We start from the raw sequence: 19,945 nt of genomic DNA, 5'->3' as shown, positions 1-19,945 counted from the left end.
TGGGTGCATTATGAGGATATCATCAACACAAGAGTGAATAAGGCAGCAGTGGTACTAAGAGTCCCCATCTCGCAGGAAGGTTAGTCACACAGGGTCAGTCATAGTCATACATATTCAGTCGCCTGCACTGCTAAATTACAGAATATAACACTGTGGCAGAACAGGCAAACAGGGATTATTCCTGAAAGATGGAACACACTTAGTCTGTCTCCTATCATCATGTACTGTGGTTTATGAGCTGAAAACTTCCCATTATTTCCCTATACTATAACGTGATGGGTCTTGCCTACGAGCTAGCCAAGACCATGGAGGAACAGATATATTTAAACAAGATTTATGATCTCATTTAACAGTTTATGGATCTATAACAATATCGAACAGTATTTTCAAAATGTATTCTTCGGAAATACAATACTAATGCATTATAAAAAAGCTAAAACCAAATCCGTTTAAAAATGTATTTCGCCTTTAACATGGAACATGCCAATAATTATCAAAATATTTGGTAAAGAAGACTGTGGTTTCTTGTCAATAATGTAGACGAGAGCGGCGTCTGAGGAACACTAGTCAGTAATAAGAGAAATGTTTCAGGATGAAGACGGCGTCTACGTCAATACGTTTCACAGACACCACAATGGAAATGTTTCATTTTAAAAGAACTATAGGCTGGGAAACAATTCAAGGTGTGTGTGTGTGTGTGTGTGTGTTCACCTAGTTGTATTTACCTAGCTGTGCTTGCGGGGGTTGAGCTCTGCTCTTTCGGCCCGCCTCTCAACTGTCAATCGATTAACTGTTACTAACTACTAATTTATTATTTTTTCACCACACACACACACACACACACAGGGGCCGGTGGCCGAGCGGACAGCACGCTGGACACGTGATCCTGTGGTCCCGGGTTCGATCCCGGGCGCCGGCGAGAAACAATGTCTTGATTCTTCTCATAATTTTTGCATCATCAGCAAACAATGAGAGGAATGTGTTTATACCCTCTGGAAGATCGTTTACATATATCAGAAACAGGATGGGTCCAAGAACAGAGCCCTGTGGGACTCCGCTGGTGATATCTCGCCACTCTGATGTCTTCCCCCCTCACAGTTACTGGCTGTTTCCTGTTGCTTAGATATTCCCTTATCCACTGGAGCACCTTACATTTTACTCCTGCCTGTTGCTCCAACTTTTGTAACAACCTTTAGTAATTTTGTAACAGCATGCGGTACTGTGTCGAAGGCTTTTTGACAGGCCAAGAAAAGGCAGTCTGCCCACTCTTCTCTTTCTTGCCTAATTTTTCTCGCCTGGTCATAGAATTCTATTAAACCTGTGAGGCACGATTTACCATCTCTGAACCCATGCTGGTGGTGTGTAACAAAGTTTCTTCTCTACATGTATTCTACGAGCCCTTGCCTCACGACCTTCTCCATCTAGCCCGTCCTCTTTTAGGTTTCTTAAGGACAAGAAAACGGCAAATGTAAAGTGTCCTCTTCTAACCTACCAGAGGATCCAAACACAGGAAACGGGACAGTACGTTTCTTTCGCGAGCCGCTTCCATTTTCTAGTACGACGGTTTTTGGCCTTAGAGTATACGTCACAATGCGACGGTCTGTTGAGGAGAATATAGGTTGTATCGACAACGGGAAGCCAGGGGCCAGATTCACGAAGCAGTTACGCAAGTACATACGAACGTGTATATGTTTACTCAATCTTTGACGGCTTTGGTTACATTTATGAAACATTTTACAAGCATGAAAACTTGCAAATCAACTGTTGTTATTGTTATAAACAGCCTCCTGGTGCTTCGGAGCTCATTAACTGTTTAATAATTGTAAACAAAGCCGCCAAAGATTGAGAAAAGATGTTCAGGTTCGTAAGTGTTTGCGTAACTTCTTCGTGAATCTAGTCCCAGGTCAGTACACGAACGAGGGACAACAAACTCCACCACCGCAGATGGTGTGGGTGACAACTAACACTAACATTTCGCGTGTGAAATAAAAAAAATATCAAATAACTTTTTGTTTAATACAATTTGCCACACCTGGGAGATTTATTAACGCAGGTGGTTCAGGTGTGCCACTAATTAGCAATTGATTACAATAAATTCAATGGCAGTGATTGCATTCAATGGTGGCTCAGTCAGCCTCTATTGAATACTAGCGTCAACATGGCTACATACTTCCAGAGGTCAACATGGCTACATACTTCCAGGGGTCAACATGGCTACATACGTCCAGGGCCAACATGGCTACATACTTCCAGAACCAACATGGCTACATACGTCCAGGACCAACATGGCTACATACTTCCAGGGGTCAACATGGCTACATACTTCCAGGATCCAACATGGCTACATACTTCCAGGGGTCAACATGGCTACATACTTCCAGGGGTCAACATGGCTACATACTTCCAGGGGTCAACATGGCTACATACTTCCAGGGCCAACATGGCTACACACTTCCAGGGGCCAACATGGCTACATACTTCCAGGGGTCAACATGGCTACATACTTCCAGGGGTCAACATGGCTACATACTTCCAGGGGTCAACATGGCTACATACTTCCAGGGGTCAACATGGCTACATACTTCCAGGGGTCAACATAGCTACACACTTCCAGGGGCCAACATGGCTACACACTTCCAGGGGTCAACATGGCTACACACTTCCAGGGTCAACATAGCTACACACTTCCAGGGGCCAACATGGCTACACACTTCCAGGGTCAACATAGCTACACACTTCCAGGGGCCAACATGGCTACACACTTCCAGGGTCAACATAGCTACACACTTCCAGGGTCAACATGGCTACATACTTCCAGAGGCCAACATGGCTACATACTTCCAGGGGCCAACATGGCTACATACTTCCAGGGGCCAACATGGCTACACACTTCCAGGGACAACATAGCTACACACTTCCAGGGGTCAACATGGCTACACACTTCCAGGGTCAACATAGCTACACACTTCCAGGGGCCAACATGGCTACACACTTCCAGGGGCCAACATGGCTACATACTTCCAGGGGTCAACATGGCTACATACTTCCAGGGGTCAACATAGCTACACACTTCCAGGGGCCAACATGGCTACATACTTCCAGGGTCAACATAGCTACACACTTCCAGGGGCCAACATGGCTACATACTTCCAGGGCCAACATGGCTTCATACTTCCAGGGGCCAACATGGCTACACACTTCCAGGGTCAACATGGCTACACACTTCCAGGGGCCAACATGGCTACATACTTCCAGGGTCAACATGGCTACATACTTCCAGGGACAACATGGCTACACACTTCCAGGGGCCAACATGGCTACATACTTCCAGGGTCAACATGGCTACATACTTCCAGGGACAACATGGCTACACACTTCCAGGGGTCAACATGGCTACATACTTCCAGGGACCAACATGGCTACATACTTCCAGGGTCAACATGGCTACATACTTCCAGGGACAACATGGCTACACACTTCCAGGGGCCAACATGGCTACATACTTCCAGGGGTCAACATGGCTACACACTTCCAGGGACCAACATGGCTACATACTTCCAGGGTCAACATGGCTACACACTTCCAGGGCCAACATGGCTACACACTTCCATGGGCTAACATAGCCACATACGTCCAGGGAACAACATGGCTACATACTACAAGAGTCAATATGCCCCAAAAAATTCCAGGATCGATATGACCACATATTTCGTAGATCAACATGGCGCCACATACCTACATGAGAAATCAAAGTGTTACTACACATCGGTCAGCCTGGCCACATACTGCTGGGGTTTACCATGTATCATGACGCAATATACTGTGTAGTGTATTTCACTGTCACATGTTGGAATGAAAACAGGAGAAAGCCTACGAACTGTTCATCAAGGAGTCATACGACCCAGCCGCTCAGGGCTCAAATCCTCGAACTGGTCAATATCTTCATGTCTGTTACTCCCATAAGTAACGGTGTAGAGTCATGGGTATTATTGCTTCTCAGGACACACCAACTCGTCCCTCCTCATCACATCTGGGGTCTCATTTTAGAATTTACGTCAATGGTTGTCTTTTGTCCTATTATTAGGACGTGCTGAACAAGCTAATGTTTTGCTTCTATTAAGCTGCATCAATATGTTAAGCCTGTCTGTGTCTGTCTGTCGTACCGCAGACTGGCTAAACGAACAACTAGCATGTTCAGAACTCTGCGTATTGTACAAATAGATATGTATAAGCTTGACAGGCAAAGGCAATTATGAGGACTAAATAAAAGAACGTAGTGAAACCATTTGGGTAATCAGGGATCGAACGCCGACCCCGTAAAACACAAGGCCGTCGCTGTATCTACCAACTCAGGTTCTACAAACACCGTGCAAGACATCTTTATCGGGTAGTGACTCTTAATAATTTCGCCTGCAGGCCAAGAGTCCGGGTAGCAGGCCAAGAGTCCGGGTAGCAGGCCAAGAGTCCGGGTAGGAGGCCAAGAGTCCGGGTAGGAGGCCAAGAGTCCGGGTAGCAGGCCAAGAGTCCGGGTAGCAGGCAAAAAGCTTGTTGACAGGATCACTTGTCGGCTCCGGGGAGATTACTCGATTAATAAGGAAATTTATTTTAAACGTATTGGATAGACAGCTTAAGTGTGTTAACCTTATTAGATTCGTCGGAAGATTAGCTGGGAGCCATGCTGAGTATCTTGATGTGCGGGTGTGTCCGTGTGCGTGTGTGTCCGTGTGCGTGTGCGTGAATGTGAGCATGTGCGTGTCTGAGTGCTTGAATGTGCCCATGTGTGTATCCGTATGCATGAATGTGCCCATGTGCGTGTCCGTGTGCATGAATGTGACCGTTACGAATCCATGTTAATTTATGGATTCACACAGTAATTTCATGCAATGTGAATTAATTATATATATATATATATATATATATATATATATATATATATATATATATATATATATATATATATATATATATATATATATATGTGTGTTGGCTCTTATATTATATTAAGATAACGTGGCAACATAATTGGGGTCTTGGCTTGCTTGTCGGGGGACAGGAATTGTACCTGTATTCGACCTGTGGAGACACAGGAAGATTACTGATCAGCTGTTGGGTTGCCAGATGTCGCCTCTTTCTAGTAGTAAATCTCTTATTTACATATTATAAACAATGTTTATACTTTTAGTTAGAATATTTGCATGTATGAAAACATTAGTATGATTGTGTATGTTTGGGAATGATTATTATCATTATTATTATATACAAGTGGAGTGTGTGTATCTGCTTTGTAGTAGCCTTGTCTTGTAGTTTTCTAATTAGATATGTAACTATATAACTGTGTATAATAAAGTGTACAACATAAAAAAAAGGGGTGAACACTCATACGCATTCAGAGTTAAATGGCAAGTTTATCTTTTAATGATCTATATTCTCTTCAAGGCTACGGGTCCCTACAATTGCACCAGAGGTGTTACCCCTTTATATTATATTACAATATATATATATATATATATATATATATATATATATATATATATATATATATATATGTCGTACCTAGTAGCCAGAACGCACTTCTCAGCCTACAATGCAAGGCCCGATTTGCCTAATAAGCTAAGTTTAACTGAATTAATATATTTTCGACTACCTAACCTAACCTAATATAACTTTTTCGGCTACCTAACCTAACCTAATCTATAAAAATAGGTTAGGTTAGGTTAGGTAGGGTTGGTTAGGTTCAGTCATATATCTACGTTTATTTTAACTCCAATAAAAATGAATTGACCTCATACATAATGAAATGTGTAGCTTTATCATTTCATAAGAAAAAAGTTAGAGAAAATATATTAATTCAGTAAAACTTGGCTTATTAGGCAAATCGGGCCTTGCATAGTAGGCTGAGAAGTGCGTTTTTGGCTACTAGGTACGACATATATATATATATATATATATGTCGTACCTAGTAGCCAGAACGCACTTCTCAGCCTACTATGCAAGGCCCAATTTGCCTAATAAGCCAGGTTTTCATGAATTAATTGTTTTTCGACTACCTAACCTACCTAACCTAACCTAACCTATCTTTTTCGGCTACCTAACCTAACCTAACCTATAAAGATAGATTAGGTTAGGTTAGGTTGGGTTGGTTAGGTTCGGTCATATATCTACGTTAATTTTAACTCCAATAAAAAAATTGACCTCATACATAATGAAATGGGTAGCTTTATCATTTCATAAGAAAAAAATTAGAGAAAATATATTAATTCAGGAAAACTTGGCTTATTAGGCAAATCGGGCCCTGCATAGTAGGCCGAGAAGTGCATTCTGGCTATTAGGTACGACATATATATATATATATATATATATATATATATATATGTCGTACCTAGTAGCCAGAACTCACTTCTCAGCCTACTATGCAAGGCCCGATTTGCCTAATAAGCCAAGTTTTCATGAATTAATGTTTTTTCGTCTACCTAACCTACCTAACCTAACCTAACCTAGCTTTTTTTGGCTACCTAACCTAACCTTACCTATATATATAGGTTAGGTTAGGTTAGGTAGGGTTGGTTAGGTTCGGTCATATATCTACGTTAATTTTAACTCCAATAAAAAAAATTGACCTCATACATAGTGAAAAGGGCAGCTTTATCATTTCATAAGAAAAAAATTATAGTAAATATATTAATTCAGGAAAACTTGGCTTATTAGGCAAATCGGGCCTTGAATAGTAGGCTGAGAAGTGCGTTCTGGCTACTAGGTACGACATATATATATATATATATATATATATATATATATATATATATATATATATATATATATATATATATATATATATATATATATATACATACATACATACATATATATATATATATATATATATATATATATATATATATATATATATATATATATATATATATGTTGTACCTAGTAGCCAGAACGTCGTACTCGGCCTACTATGCAAGGCCCGATTTGCCTAACAAGCCAAGTTTTCATGAATTAATATATTTTCTCTAATTTTTTTCTTATGAAATGATAAAGCTACCCATTTCATTATGTACGAGGTCAATTTTTTTTTATTGGAGTTAAAATTAACGTAGATATATGACCGAACCTAACCAACCCTACCTAACCTATCCTAACCTATCTATATAAGTTAGGTTTGGTTAGGTAGCCGAAAAAGTTAGGTTAGGTAGGTTAGGTAGTCGAAAAACAATTAATTCATGAAAACTTGGCTCATTAGGCAAATCGGGCCTTGCATAGTACGCTGACAAGTGCGTTCTGGCTACTAGGTACGACATATATATATATGTATATATATGTATATATATATATATATATATATATATATATATATATATATATATATATATATATATATATATATATATATATATTATACACACACACGTTTGGGTGGATATATACAGGTCGTCTGCAGTTACTAATACTTCTCCACCACACAGCACAACTGTGACCTTCCCCACTAGACCACACAAAAATTACCATCAATCTTTCTATCTACCCCATCTACCTATTTATCTATCTATCCATCCATCCATCTGTCCATCTATCCATGTTTATATCCAACAACCTCTCTTTCCGCCCCTCTGCGCATTCATCTATCTTTCTACCCATCCATATAACCTATCATTGCATCCATCTATCCATCACCTATCTATGAATCGATCCATCTATCTGCTGTATGTTTCTGTCTCTTTCTCTGTGTGTCTGTAATAAAATGAATGGCAGCGAAGCGAGAAATGTTATTTTTTTTTGTCAAATTTCTCGCTACGTCGCCTACGTCGTAGTTTAAGGTGAAATCGGGGTCGTAGCGCGTTCTTCTTCCTGTAATATGTTTATTAATTACGTCACACACCGCTGTGTCAGATGTTAGTTCTTGGGTCCGCCTCTCGATGTTTATGGATGTATTTTCGTTACTATTCATCGTATCTTCTTGAAATTTAAAATTATTTTATAAGTAGTAGTGGAACAAAAGGTAGTTGTTGGGGTTCAGCTCCTGTCCTCCGCTTTAGTTCGCTCGTGTAATTTCTTAAGAATCCATTGTATTTCAACCAAAATTAATATGCAAGATATATCTACCCTCCAGAAGGTAATACCATCAACCATTTGTTACTTGCAAGCAAATGGGAAAGCAAGCAAAAATAGCAGAGCAATATTCAAACATTCTCCCTTCCACCTTGAACCCTTTCCTCTTTTTTTTCCCTTACTCCTTCCCTCCACTTGCCTCACCTACTGTACCCTTCCCTCCACTTGCCTCACCTACTGTACCCTTCCCTCCACTTGCCCCACCTACTGTACCCTTCCCTCCACTTGCCTCACCTACTGTACCCTTCCCTCCACTTGCCCCACCTACTGTACCCTTCCCTCCACTTGCCTCACCTACTGTACCCTTCCCTCCACTTGCCCCACCTACTGTACCCTTCCCTCCACTTGCCTCACCTACTGTACCCTTCCCTCCACTTGCCCCACCTACTGTACCCTTCCCTCCACTCAAAGTCTCCCCTCACACGGACTCATCATATAGTTTATATGAAGTGAGTGAAAGTTAGCGAGTGCTAACTTTCTAACAAGATAATTGTTGACAATTTTATATATATATATATATATATATATATATATATATATATATATATATATATATATATATATATATATATATATATATATATATATATGGTGGGTTCACAAGACTAAAACCCAACCAGATCAAATGCTCAACCCTGTACTGGGTGACAATGCTCAGGGCCAATGAACCAATCAAAAATGGATCTAAATTATAGAAACTACTGCTAATGTTCAAATTACATGATTCTGTAATCCGTATTAAAGCAGATTTAATTATGTTCCTATTGAAAATAGTTTTACAATTCGTTATTGAAGAAGCCATCTCCCAATTGGGTGAGAACTTTCTGAGAAATGAACAAACATTCGTTTGTTCATTTTAACCCACCGGTATTGTCACACTAGGAAGGTCACACTAGGAACACTAGGAACGTCACACGAGGAACATGGCAAGTGCAATTACTGCCTTAGGCAACCAAGTGGTGTATTTCCCCATTCCACAGTGTGGGAAATGGGAGGGATTTAGGAATGCAGATTCACATAAATAGAGACGTCTTGGAGACTGGGGACGAGTGCTTGAGGAAGCGTGAAATATATTATAGGGTGTTATGGAGGCCAGCGTGCGGGACCAACGGGCAGGAGGTGGGAAGCATGATTTCTATTAAACCGTGCAACATGAACACTTCCTGTTTTAACTGAAATGATCACCGAGCCGTTACGTAGGCACATAGGGTGGGGGAAAATGACACAGGAAAGCCTTGTACGAAATGGCAATCATAACACAACAGACACATCCCGGGAGTGTGACACTGAAGTCATGACCCACCAAAACACATCCCGAGTGGTGTGATGCTGAGGTCATGACTCGCCAATAGATACATCCCAGACATTGTGGGTCTTCAAGGCTCAGCAAGACACACATCCCATGCAGATTGCAACTAGGAGTATGGCCTATCAACAGACACATCTCAGGTAGTGTGGAACATGTCACTTCCGACCAACACACACATCCAGCAACACAAAATGCATTTTTTTCTTTTATTATTATTATTTTCTACCACAGACGTGGCCACACATTTACAATGCTAACCAGCCTATATACATTTTCTTCTGTCCTCCATGGACAGGGTTAGAGAAGTGTTAAACATATAGTTCAAGGGTTTATTGAACACTCAACCACAGAAGGTGATTCGGTGCTTTTAAAATGCTAAGTAAGTAATTATCAAAAGAAGTTTAAAATGCTAAGCTAACCTACATACGTAAATACATAGATACACAGATTTACGTATGCCCTACATAAAGTGTTCGATGTGTCTTTTACATTGTGGATGTACATTAATGACACTAAGGTGAAACGTAATTCTGATCAGCTTCCATATATACTTTATACCCATACATATACATACACACACACACACACATATACATATATACACACACATGCATTCACATACATTTGTTTCATTTACTCTGACAGGGTGAGATAGCTGCAGTAACTATTCGCGTAACGTTTTTCACGGGATGATGAATGTTGTCATCCGTTATATTCCGTGTAAACGCGCGTAATGGGCTCACGGACGGCAAACATTGCCTCACAAACTTGCCGAAATTCTATGACCGGGTAATATTGCAGAGTGATGCAAGTGCACAACACGGGTCGATAGATAGCTATGAAAAGGTGCTAACCAACTACTTGGGATGGACAGTACAGCGACGACATCGCTTCTTGCAGATCGGCGCTCGATCCCCGATGGTGCAAATGGTTGGGCACCGATCCTTCCCTCCGTCCAATCCTAGATCCTCGTCCTTGTATCTCGACCAAGTGCTATATATTCGTTCTTGAAGAGCGACTTCTGATAATTACTTACCTTACAGTTGGTTCAGCGCAATACTCAGGCAACAGATGACAAAGACTCACAAAAGGAGGCAGAGAGGGAGGGAGGGAGGGAATTATGAAGCGAAAGCGCCAAGCCGATTGATTGATAAGGATTAAGCCACCCAAGAGGTGGCACGGGCATGAATAGCCCGTAAAGCGCCAAGCCATTATGACTATACAGTAGCAGTCAGGATAAGGATTTGGGATGGGACGAGAGGAGAAAGGAATGGTAGCCAACCACTTGGACGGTCGGGTGTCCAAGTGGTTGGGCACCATTCCTTTCCGCCGACCAATCCCAAATCCGTATTCGAGACGTACAGGTGACAGGAGTCACCAGTCCGTCACCAGCGCGGTCCTACACGGGCCGGCGCTAGGGCCACTCCTATTTATATCTTTATGTGAATGACCTAGAGAAGAACGACGCCTTCTTATCAATGTTACTGAAGACGCTGGTATAACGAGGATGATACACACGACTCCTCCTCCAAGTCTCTTAAGGCCGGGACTTGCTGATAATCCAGCCTGTTCTCTCACGTTGTCACAACGGACAGAAAATGACCAACTAAATTGCCTGGCCCGAACCTAACCTAACCGATGACAACACGCACAGAAACCGTTGTTTGTGAGCCAACAAGATTATATACATAGTATATCACATTTGGTCCGTTAGGTATTTTGACGTCAATATGCGATGTTTTACTCGAGAGGAGAGGTTGGAGGGAATGGTCTCGAAAGTGACTACTAGAGTTTAGCTACATCTAATACAAAATAAATTAGCCAAGTGCAGAGAGCAGGAGGCAGAGTATTAAGTATTAGATATGAGACGTTCTCCGTGGAGGCGAAGATACAATAAGACCAAGGGGGGGGGGGGGGAAGAGTTGCTCTCAGCCAACCTCTCTCAGAAAACCCACCTCAACTGGATATCATCAACAGAATATGCAACGCTGACAGACATACGAGTAGCGCTCTGGGATCAGTGGCACCAGCATGGACTCATAACTCGTCATATACAAAACATGCTGAAGAATTTCCAGAATTACTCCAAGACCAGCCCAGGGGCTGAGCAATGTGAGTTACAAGGATTTTTTTTTTATTTTAAATTAAATCTCGTGTCACGAAAAAGAGAGAAGAAACAAGCAAGTCATGGTTACTACATACAAAATCCCCTGGATTTGTCAGGATAGACTAGGACACAATTCGTCAGTGATGGAACATAAACAAGAGGCCAACGGTGGGAACCACGTGTCAGTTTGAGCCACAGAGTTTTTTTTTTTTTTTGAGATATATACAAGAGTTGTTACATTCTTGTAGAGCCACTAGTACGCGTAGCGTTTCGGGCAGGTCCCTGGAATACGATCCCCGCCGCGAAGAATCGTTTTTTCATCCAAGTACACATTTTACTGTTGCGTTAAACAGGGGCTACAGTTAAGGAATTGCGCCCAGTAAATCCTCCCCGGCCAGGATACGAACCCATGACATAGCGCTCGCGGAACGCCAGGCGAGTGTCTTACCACTACACCACGGAGACTGTTGTAAGTTGTAAGCAAATGGAATAAACAAAGTGATTGAGGCCGGCCCCATACACAGCTTAAATATAGATGTGACAGCCGTTCACTGAAGAGTGAGAGGCGGGACCGAGAGCTGAAAATTTACAAGCACACCTTGCCAAACAGAGCTTGCTAGGAGAGTACACAGGGTGTAAACACTTAACAACCAACAACATGTAGACACGTGGACACTTGATAAACAGCTGATCTTCCGGGCTGTGTCGCTTGCCAGACTGCATGAAGCGGTAACTAACAGTCTAACTGGCCGGACCGTCACCGGGAGGCCTGGCCACACGCTGGACTGCGGGACCTCGAAGACTAATCAGAATAAACTTGAGGTACATAATTCAAATATGTACACACGGGGTGACACACACCATGTACACACACAGGGTGACACACACAAAATGTACACACACAGGGTGACACACACACCATGTACACACAGGGTGACACACGCACCATGTACACACAGGGTGACACACACACCATGTACACACAGGGTGACACACCATGTACACACACAGGGTGACACACACACCATGTACACACAGGGTGACACACACACCATGTACACACACAGGGTGACACACACACCATGTACACACACAGGGTGACACACACACCATGTACACACACAGGGTGATACACACACCATGTACACACACAGGGTGACACACACACCATGTACACACAGGGTGACACACCATGTACACACAGGGTGACACACACACCATGTACACACAGAGTGACACACCATGTACACACAGGGTGACACACACACCATGTACACACAGAGTGACACACCATGTACACACAGGGTGACTCACACACCATGTACACACAGGGTGACACACACACCATGTACACACAGGGTGACACACACACCATGTACACACAGGGTGACACACACACCATGTACACACAGGGTGACACACACACCATGTACACACAGGGTGACACACACACCATGTACACACAGGGTGACACACACACCATGTACACACAGGGTGACACACACACCATGTACACACAGGGTGACACACACACCATGTACACACAGGGTGACACACACACCATGTACACACACAGGGTGACACACACACCATGTACACACAGGGTGACACACACACCATGTACACACAGGGTGACACACACACCATGTACACACAGGGTGACACACACCATGTACACACAGGGTGACACACACACCATGTACACACAGGGTGACACACACACCATGTACACACAGGGTGACACACACCATGTACACACAGGGTGACACACACACCATGTACACACAGGGTGACACACACACCATGTACACACAGGGTGACACACACACCATGTACACACAGGGTGACACACACACCATGTACACACAGGGTGACACACCATGTACACACAGGGTGACACACACACCATGTACACACACAGGGTGACACACACACCATGTACACACAGGGTGACACACACACCATGTACACACAGGGTGACACACCATGTACACACAGGGTGACACACACACCATGTACACACAGGGTGACACACACACCATGTACACACAGGGTGACACACACACCATGTACACACAGGGTGACACACACACCATGTACACACAGGGTGACACACCATGTACACACAGGGTGACACACCATGTACACACAGGGTGACACACACCATGTACACACAGGGTGACACACACACCATGTACACACAGGGTGACACACACCATGTACACACAGGGTGACACACCATGTACACACAGGGTGACACACACACCATGTACACACAGGGTGACACACACACCATGTACACACAGGGTGACACACACACCATGTACACACAGGGTGACACACCATGTACACACAGGGTGACACACACACCATGTACACACAGGGTGACACACACACCATGTACACACAGGGTGACACACACACCATGTACACACAGGGTGACACACCATGTACACACAGGGTGACACACACACCATGTACACACAGGGTGACACACACACCATGTACACACAGGGTGACACACACACCATGTACACACAGGGTGACACACACACCATGTACACACAGGGTGACACACACCATGTACACACAGGGTGACACACACCATGTACACACAGGGTGACACACACACCATGTACACACAGGGTGACACACACACCATGTACACACAGGGTGACACACACCATGTACACACAGGGTGACACACACACCATGTACACACACAGGGTGACACACACACCATGTACACACAGGGTGACACACACACCATGTACACACAGGGTGACACCACACCATGTACACACAGGGTGACACACACACCATGTACACACAGGGTGACACACACACCATGTACACACAGGGTGACACACACACCATGTACACACAGGGTGACACACACACCATGTACACACAGGGTGACACACCATGTACACACAGGGTGACACACACACCATGTACCACAGGGTGACACACACCATGTACACACAGGGTGCACACACACCATGTACACACAGGGTGACACACACACCATGTACACACAGGGTGACACACACACCATGTACACACAGGGTGACACACACACCATGTACACACACAGGGTGACACACACACCATGTACACACAGGGTGACACACACACCATGTACACACAGGGTGACACACCATGTACACACACAGGGTGACAACACACCATGTACACACAGGGTGACACACCCATGTACACACAGGGTGACACACACACCATGTACACACAGGGTGACACACACACCATGTACACACAGGGTGACACACACACCATGTACACACAGGGTGACACACACACCATGTACACACAGGGTGACACATGTTGTGACCAGAAGGCATAAGAATAAATTAGATTCTCTCTCAAATCTATGAGGCGGCGGAGGTGTGTGTGTGTTATGAATGGGCTGTGCCTGGGTCAAGACATCTGGGTCTGTCACGAAGGTCTTGGTCAAGACATCTGGGTCTGTCACGAAGGTCGTGGTCAAGACATCTGGGTCTGTCACGAAGGTCGTGGTCAAGACATCTGGGTCTGTCACGAAGGTCGTGGTCAAGACATCTGGGTCTGTCAAGAAGGTCGTGGTCAAGACATCTGGGTCTGTCACGAAGGTCGTGGTCAAGACATCTGGGTCAGTCAAGAAGGTCGTGGTCAAGACATCTGGGTCTGTCACGAAGGTCGTGGTCAAGACATCTGGGTCTGTCACGAAGGTCGTGGTCAAGACATCTGGGTCTGTCACGAAGGTCGTGGTCAAGACATCTGGGTCTGTCACGAAGGTCGTGGTCAAGACATCTGGGTCTGTCGCGAAGGTCTTGGTCAAGACATCTGGGACAGTCACGAAGGTCGTGGTCAAGACATCTGGGTCTGTCACGAAGGTCGTGGTCAAGACGTCTGGGTCTGTCGCGAAGGTCGTGGTCAAGACATCTGGGTCTGTCACGAAGGTCGTGGTCAAGACGTCTGGGTCTGTCGCGAAGGTCGTGGTCAAGACATCTGGGTCTGTCACGAAGGTCGTGGTCAAGACATCTGGGTCTGTCACGAAGGTCGTGGTCAAGACATCTGGGTCTGTCACGAAGGTCGTGGTCAAGACATCTGGGTCTGTCACGAAGGTCTTGGTCAAGACATCTGGGTCTGTCACGAAGGTCGTGGTCAAGACATCTGGGTCTGTCACGAAGGTCGTGGTCAAGACATCTGGGACAGTCAAGAAGGTCGTGGTCAAGACATCTGGGACAGTCAAGAAGGTCGTGGTCAAGACATCTGGGTCTGTCACGAAGGTCGTGGTCAAGACATCTGGGTCAGTCAAGAAGGTCGTGGTCAAGACATCTGGGTCTGTCGCGAAGGTCGTGGTCAAGACATCTGGGTCTGTCACGAAGGTCGTGGTCAAGACATCTGGGTCTGTCACGAAGGTCGTGGTCAAGACATCTGGGACAGTCAAGAAGGTCGTGGTCAAGACATCTGGGACAGTCAAGAAGGTCGTGGTCAAGACATCTGGGACAGTCAAGAAGGTCGTGGTCAAGACATCTGGGTCTGTCACGAAGGTCGTGGTCAAGACATCTGGGTCAGTCAAGAAGGTCGTGGTCAAGACATCTGGGTCTGTCGCGAAGGTCGTGGTCAAGACATCTGGGTCTGTCACGAAGGTCGTGGTCAAGACATCTGGGTCTGTCGCGAAGGTCGTGGTCAAGACATCTGGGTCTGTCACGAAGGTCTTGGTCAAGACATCTGGGACAGTCAAGAAGGTCGTGGTCAAGACATCTGGGTCAGTCAAGAAGGTCGTGGTCAAGACATCTGGGACAGTCAAGAAGGTCGTGGTCAAGACATCTGGGTCAGTCAAGAAGGTCGTGGTCAAGACATCTGGGACAGTCAAGAAGGTCGTGGTCAAGACATCTGGGTCAGTCAAGAAGGTCGTGGTCAAGACATCTGGGACAGTCAAGAAGGTCGTGGTCAAGACATCTGGGTCAGTCACGAAGGTCGTGGTCAAGACATCTGGGTCTGTCACGAAGGTCGTGGTCAAGACATCTGGGACAGTCAAGAAGGTCGTGGTCAAGACATCTGGGTCAGTCAAGAAGGTCGTGGTCAAGACATCTGGGACAGTCAAGAAGGTCTTGGTCAAGACATCTGGGACAGTCAAGAAGGTCGTGGTCAAGACATCTGGGTCTGTCGCGAAGGTCGTGGTCAAGACATCTGGGTCTGTCACGAAGGTCGTGGTCAAGACGTCTGGGTCTGTCACGAAGGTCGTGGTCAAGACATCTGGGTCTGTCACGAAGGTCGTGGTCAAGACATCTGGGTCTGTCACGAAGGTCGTGGTCAAGACATCTGGGTCTGTCACGAAGGTCGTGGTCAAGACATCTGGGTCTGTCACGAAGGTCGTGGTCAAGACATCTGGGTCAGTCACGAAGGTCGTGGTCAAGACATCTGGGTCTGTCACGAAGGTCGTGGTCAAGACATCTGGGTCTGTCACGAAGGTCGTGGTCAAGACATCTGGGTCTGTCACGAAGGTCGTGGTCAAGACATCTGGGTCAGTCACGAAGGTCGTGGTCAAGACATCTGGGTCAGTCACGAAGGTCGTGGTCAAGACATCTGGGTCTGTCACGAAGGTCGTGGTCAAGACATCTGGGTCTGTCACGAAGGTCTTGGTCAAGACATCTGGGACAGTCAAGAAGGTCGTGGTCAAGACATCTGGGACAGTCAAGAAGGTCGTGGTCAAGACATCTGGGACAGTCAAGAAGGTCGTGGTCAAGACATCTGGGTCTGTCACGAAGGTCGTGGTCAAGACATCTGGGTCAGTCAAGAAGGTCGTGGTCAAGACATCTGGGTCTGTCGCGAAGGTCGTGGTCAAGACATCTGGGTCTGTCACGAAGGTCGTGGTCAAGACATCTGGGTCTGTCACGAAGGTCGTGGTCAAGACATCTGGGACAGTCAAGAAGGTCGTGGTCAAGACATCTGGGACAGTCAAGAAGGTCGTGGTCAAGACATCTGGGACAGTCAAGAAGGTCGTGGTCAAGACATCTGGGTCTGTCACGAAGGTCGTGGTCAAGACATCTGGGTCAGTCAAGAAGGTCGTGGTCAAGACATCTGGGTCTGTCGCGAAGGTCGTGGTCAAGACATCTGGGTCTGTCACGAAGGTCGTGGTCAAGACATCTGGGTCTGTCGCGAAGGTCGTGGTCAAGACATCTGGGTCTGTCACGAAGGTCTTGGTCAAGACATCTGGGACAGTCAAGAAGGTCGTGGTCAAGACATCTGGGTCAGTCAAGAAGGTCGTGGTCAAGACATCTGGGACAGTCAAGAAGGTCGTGGTCAAGACATCTGGGTCAGTCAAGAAGGTCGTGGTCAAGACATCTGGGACAGTCAAGAAGGTCGTGGTCAAGACATCTGGGTCAGTCAAGAAGGTCGTGGTCAAGACATCTGGGACAGTCAAGAAGGTCGTGGTCAAGACATCTGGGTCAGTCACGAAGGTCGTGGTCAAGACATCTGGGTCTGTCACGAAGGTCGTGGTCAAGACATCTGGGACAGTCAAGAAGGTCGTGGTCAAGACATCTGGGTCAGTCAAGAAGGTCGTGGTCAAGACATCTGGGACAGTCAAGAAGGTCTTGGTCAAGACATCTGGGACAGTCAAGAAGGTCGTGGTCAAGACATCTGGGTCTGTCGCGAAGGTCGTGGTCAAGACATCTGGGTCTGTCACGAAGGTCGTGGTCAAGACGTCTGGGTCTGTCACGAAGGTCGTGGTCAAGACATCTGGGTCTGTCACGAAGGTCGTGGTCAAGACATCTGGGTCTGTCACGAAGGTCGTGGTCAAGACATCTGGGTCAGTCACGAAGGTCGTGGTCAAGACGTCTGGGTCTGTCACGAAGGTCGTGGTCAAGACATCTGGGTCTGTCACGAAGGTCGTGGTCAAGACATCTGGGTCTGTCACGAAGGTCGTGGTCAAGACATCTGGGACAGTCAAGAAGGTCGTGGTCAAGACATCTGGGTCAGTCAAGAAGGTCGTGGTCAAGATATCTGGGACCCAGATTGTCGATATCTTCTCAGTGCCTCCAGTTATGTCATGCTAGGCGGAAATTTATATGACTCCCACGTTGACCAGAAACTGCAGTCGGAAACGGTCTTGAGGTAATGCACAAGGTGTTCTAGTGCTGGAGCGGCAGAAAGCATGTCAGTGATGTGGAATTGGTGATGAGAGTTTGGCTCAAGCTAGTGGAGGCTGGCATTTCTGATCTGGGGGGAGCACTGAGCGGCTGTGAGCAGGAAGTCATGGCCACATCAGCAGGTTGACATGTCCCAGACGGTAGACCACCGCACCCTCAGCATCGCAGTGCGAACCTCTGGTGGAATGCACAAGTTGGTATCATGAGTAGTAATATATCTGTGTATTATGAAGTGACAAACATTGGCCAGTAATTTGAGATTACTAGAAGAAGCAAGCGTGCTTTCTAACGATTAAACAAGCAACTGACAACCTTTGGACAAGGTGGATGTGTGGGAAAAGATTGTGCAGAACGAGTGCTGTAGTAAGACTTAGCAGGGCGCCCCATGGTCTAAAGTAGGGGAGTGATGACGTCACGCCGTGATACTGACAGTGTGAAGAGCGAGTCATCCGTCAGGTGCCCGGAGCAGTTCCGACTTGACAAGTTAGTCGTCAAGTCGATCCAGTCGTCAAGTCGATCCAGTCATGTTGGTGCAAAGAGCCACTGTAGGAAGAGGTTAATGACAAGTAAACTTTTTGGCTGAGGAGCAAGACCAAAGATTACGTCGACTGTTTTACCTGTCAAGCCGAATGGACATTAATCCACAGAGACAATACAAGTGATAAATGTTGGCCCAATCAGTAGAGACAGTGATCCTGCGACTCAAAGCCAGTGTTTATTTATTTATTTATTTATATACAAAAAGGTACATTGGGATTGTGAGGATACATAGCATAGTAATTACATTCTTGTAAAGCCACTAGTACGCGCAGCGTTTCGGGCAGTGTAGTCTATCTGTGTGGACGACACTGCCTAGAGACTACTTGGGACGGGCGAGAGTTTCTGTGAAGTGACGCATCCTTGCCAGAGTCCAGAGCACCTCGTGAACGCCGTGGCCCATATATATCTCTCCAAGACACGAAGCTAATTGAGAACTTAACTGCCCTAGCGAGACAGATACGCAGCAACGCCGAGGCAAGGTGAAGGTGGAGAAGAGTCTAGGAGACACTTCTCATGTCACTGTGAGGATTAAGTACTACAGACGTTAAGTGTGGCATGTTGAGCAGATGCTCTTTTGTTATAACCCGCCCGGGATCGAACCCGGGACCACAGGATCACAAGTCCAGTGTGCTGTCCGCTCAGCCGACCGGCTCCAATGACGTGTGACGTCATTGTTGTTGTGCTTGAGAATAAACCATTCGAAGATTATTTCTCTTCCGG

General features: G+C 45.6%; 1 protein-coding gene across 1 annotated transcript; it reads right to left on the bottom strand.

The window, feature by feature from the left end:
* Positions 1–8,888: 8,888 nt before the first annotated feature.
* On the bottom strand, positions 8,889–19,072 carry LOC138355225 (uncharacterized). Its single transcript, XM_069310085.1, has 3 exons — positions 18,995–19,072; positions 14,962–18,588; positions 8,889–8,936 (listed from the first exon to the last, which is right to left on the bottom strand). Exons 1-3 carry the CDS (start codon positions 19,070–19,072, stop codon positions 8,889–8,891), a joined length of 3,753 nt encoding a protein of 1,250 aa, XP_069166186.1.
* Positions 19,073–19,945: the final 873 nt, after the last annotated feature.

The sequence above is a fragment of the Procambarus clarkii genome, chromosome 66 (genome assembly GCF_040958095.1).
Source record: "Procambarus clarkii isolate CNS0578487 chromosome 66, FALCON_Pclarkii_2.0, whole genome shotgun sequence".
NCBI classification, from domain to species: domain Eukaryota; kingdom Metazoa; phylum Arthropoda; class Malacostraca; order Decapoda; family Cambaridae; genus Procambarus; species Procambarus clarkii.
This window is presented reverse-complemented; position numbering and strand designations above follow the sequence as displayed.

Excerpts from the sequence above, each read along its gene's own strand:
- LOC138355225 (XM_069310085.1), bottom strand. The coding sequence starts at position 19,072 with ATGGGGCGCCCTGCTAAGTCTTACTACAGCACTCGTTCTGCACAATCT. Across the intron at positions 18,589-18,994 it reads ATCCACCTTGTCCAAAGGTT|CATGACATAACTGGAGGCAC; the intron begins GTCAGTTGCTTG and ends ATTTCCGCCTAG. Across the intron at positions 8,937-14,961 it reads ACCCAGATGTCTTGACCCAG|AAAGTTCTCACCCAATTGGG; the intron begins GCACAGCCCATT and ends TTCATTTCTCAG.